At 41.6% G+C, this 2,167-nt stretch overlaps 1 protein-coding gene across 1 annotated transcript in view; it reads right to left on the reverse strand.

Moving 5' to 3' along the window:
- Window positions 1-1,611: 1,611 nt before the first annotated feature.
- The window catches only part of LOC106818321 (zinc finger protein 791-like), a 2,858-nt gene continuing 2,302 nt past the window's right edge, over window positions 1,612-2,167 (reverse strand). Inside the window, exons 6-7 of the mRNA XM_014823037.1 lie at window positions 2,070-2,080; window positions 1,612-2,023 (exon numbers count right to left, since the gene is read on the reverse strand). Coding sequence (XP_014678523.1) covers window positions 1,637-2,023; window positions 2,070-2,080 — 398 coding nt within the window. The 3' untranslated portion in view covers window positions 1,612-1,636. The remainder of the gene's footprint in view (window positions 2,024-2,069; window positions 2,081-2,167) is intronic.

Consider the following 2,167-nt stretch of genomic DNA (forward strand, 5'->3'; position numbering starts at 1 on the left):
CGCGTATAATACCTTTATGCGCGATACCGCTCGTGCATATTTTCGCATTAATTAAACTATCCACGCATTATTGTACTCAACACTCGCACAGATCATAAGCTAAGATATAGTTCTATGACAGCTAGGTAGCATTTCTAGAAATGTCACAACTCGTTCGCGTAATATAAGAGCAGGTACAGTTTCCTACAACCATGGCCCGTGTATAATTGCCTGCGCCAGCTACCGCGCGTGCATGTTTTCACTCACAATTATACTAACTGCGCTGCTGAATCATAATAGCGGCAATGCGTTTTATTAGACCAGTGTTCAAACGTACGGTTATTTACAAAAAAGTTTTCATGGCCACATGTTAGGTAGATATAAAACACTCAAAAAACATGACACAGTCAAGTAGTAATATACCTTAAAGTTCCACGACTTTCTCAATTAATTCCTAGTCCAGTCTCCACTTTGGAAGAAACTAACAATTGAGTTGCATTTGTAGATATTCCACACTGCTCCAGTTCACATGTGTGCAGTATGCTCGCTTCTTCATAGAGCCAAGCTGATCTTACATGTGAGTCTGACAGTTCGAGATGTACTTTCTGCTGACATCTCTACGACATCTCCCTACAGTTATTATGCATTGCTATGTGTGATTATAGGTGTTTTTCAGAGCTAACTATTCACTTCAAATGTTACATTTCAATGTTTTTTGCATATTTTCACTCTAATTAAACTAACCGCGCTTTATTAAACTCAACACTCACGTATATCATAGCTACGACATTTGTCTATGATTGGTAGAATTTCTAGAAATGTCACTCAACTCGTTCACGAGATATCAGAGCAAGTATACATTCCTACCACCCATAGCCCCGTGTATAACAGCCTATGCGCGATACCGCGCGTGCATATTTTCGCATTAATTAAACTATCCGCGCGTTATTGTACTCAACACTCGCACAGATCATAGCGACGACATGTGTCTATAATTGGTAGAATTTCTAGAAATGTCACTCAACTCGTTCGTGAGATATAAGAGCAGGTACACTTTCCTACCACCCATAGCCCCGCGTATAACAGCCTGCGCCAGCTACCGCGCGTGCATATTTTCACTCATAATTATACTAACTGCGCTGCTGAATCATAATACAGCAATGCGTTTTATTAGACCAGTGTTCAAACGTACGGTTATTTACAAAAAGTTTTCATGGCCACATGCCGTTAGGTAGATTAAAAACACTCAAAAACCATGAAACAGTCAGGTAGTATACCTTAAAGGTTTCAAGACTTTCTCAATTAATTCCTAGTCCAGCTTCCACTTTGGAAAGAAACTAACAATTGAGTTGCATTTGTAGGTATTCCACTCTGCTCCAGTTCACATATGTGCAGTATGCTCGCTTCTTCATAGAGCCAAGCTGATCTTACATGTGAGTCTGACAGTTCGAGATGTACTTTCTGCTGAACTCACGACATCTCCCTACAGTTATTATGCATTGCTATGTGTGATTATAGGGTGTTTTCAGAGCTAACTCTTCACTTCAAATGTTACATTTAAATGATTTTTTCTTTCGTCCTTTTTGTTCTTCGTTTTCTCTCCCGTGTGAGTTATCATGTGTGTCTTCAGATTACCTGATCGTGCGAAGGTAGTATCTCACAGATCACACTTATATGGTTTCTCTTGAGTGTGAGTCCTCAGGTGTGTCTTCGCACTATCCAGACGAGAGAAGGTAGCATCACAGAGATCGCACTTGTATGGTTTCTCTCTCGTGTGAGTTCGCATGTGTCTTTTCAAATCACGCAAAGCTGAGGTGGCGGCATCACACAAATCACACTTATATGGTTTCTCTCCCGTGTGAGTTCTCATGTGTGTCTTCAGGTGAGCCGATTGTGCAAAGGTAGCATCACACAGATCGCACTTGTACGGTTTCTCTCCCGTGTGAGTTCTCATGTGTGTCTTCAGGTGAGCCGATTGTGCAAAGGCAAAATCACACAGATCGCACTTGTACGGTTTCTCTCCCGTGTGAGTTCTCATGTGTGTCTTCAGGTGACCCGATTGTGCAAAGGTAGCATCACACAGATCGCACTTGTACGGTTTCTCTCCCGTGTGAGTTCTCATGTGTGTCTTCACATAACTCGTACAGGAAAAGACGGCATCACACAGATCGCACTTATATGGTTTCTC

Source organism: Priapulus caudatus, unplaced genomic scaffold (genome assembly GCF_000485595.1).
Source record: "Priapulus caudatus unplaced genomic scaffold, Priapulus_caudatus-5.0.1 Scaffold2163, whole genome shotgun sequence".
Classification (NCBI taxonomy): domain Eukaryota; kingdom Metazoa; phylum Priapulida; class Priapulimorpha; order Priapulimorphida; family Priapulidae; genus Priapulus; species Priapulus caudatus.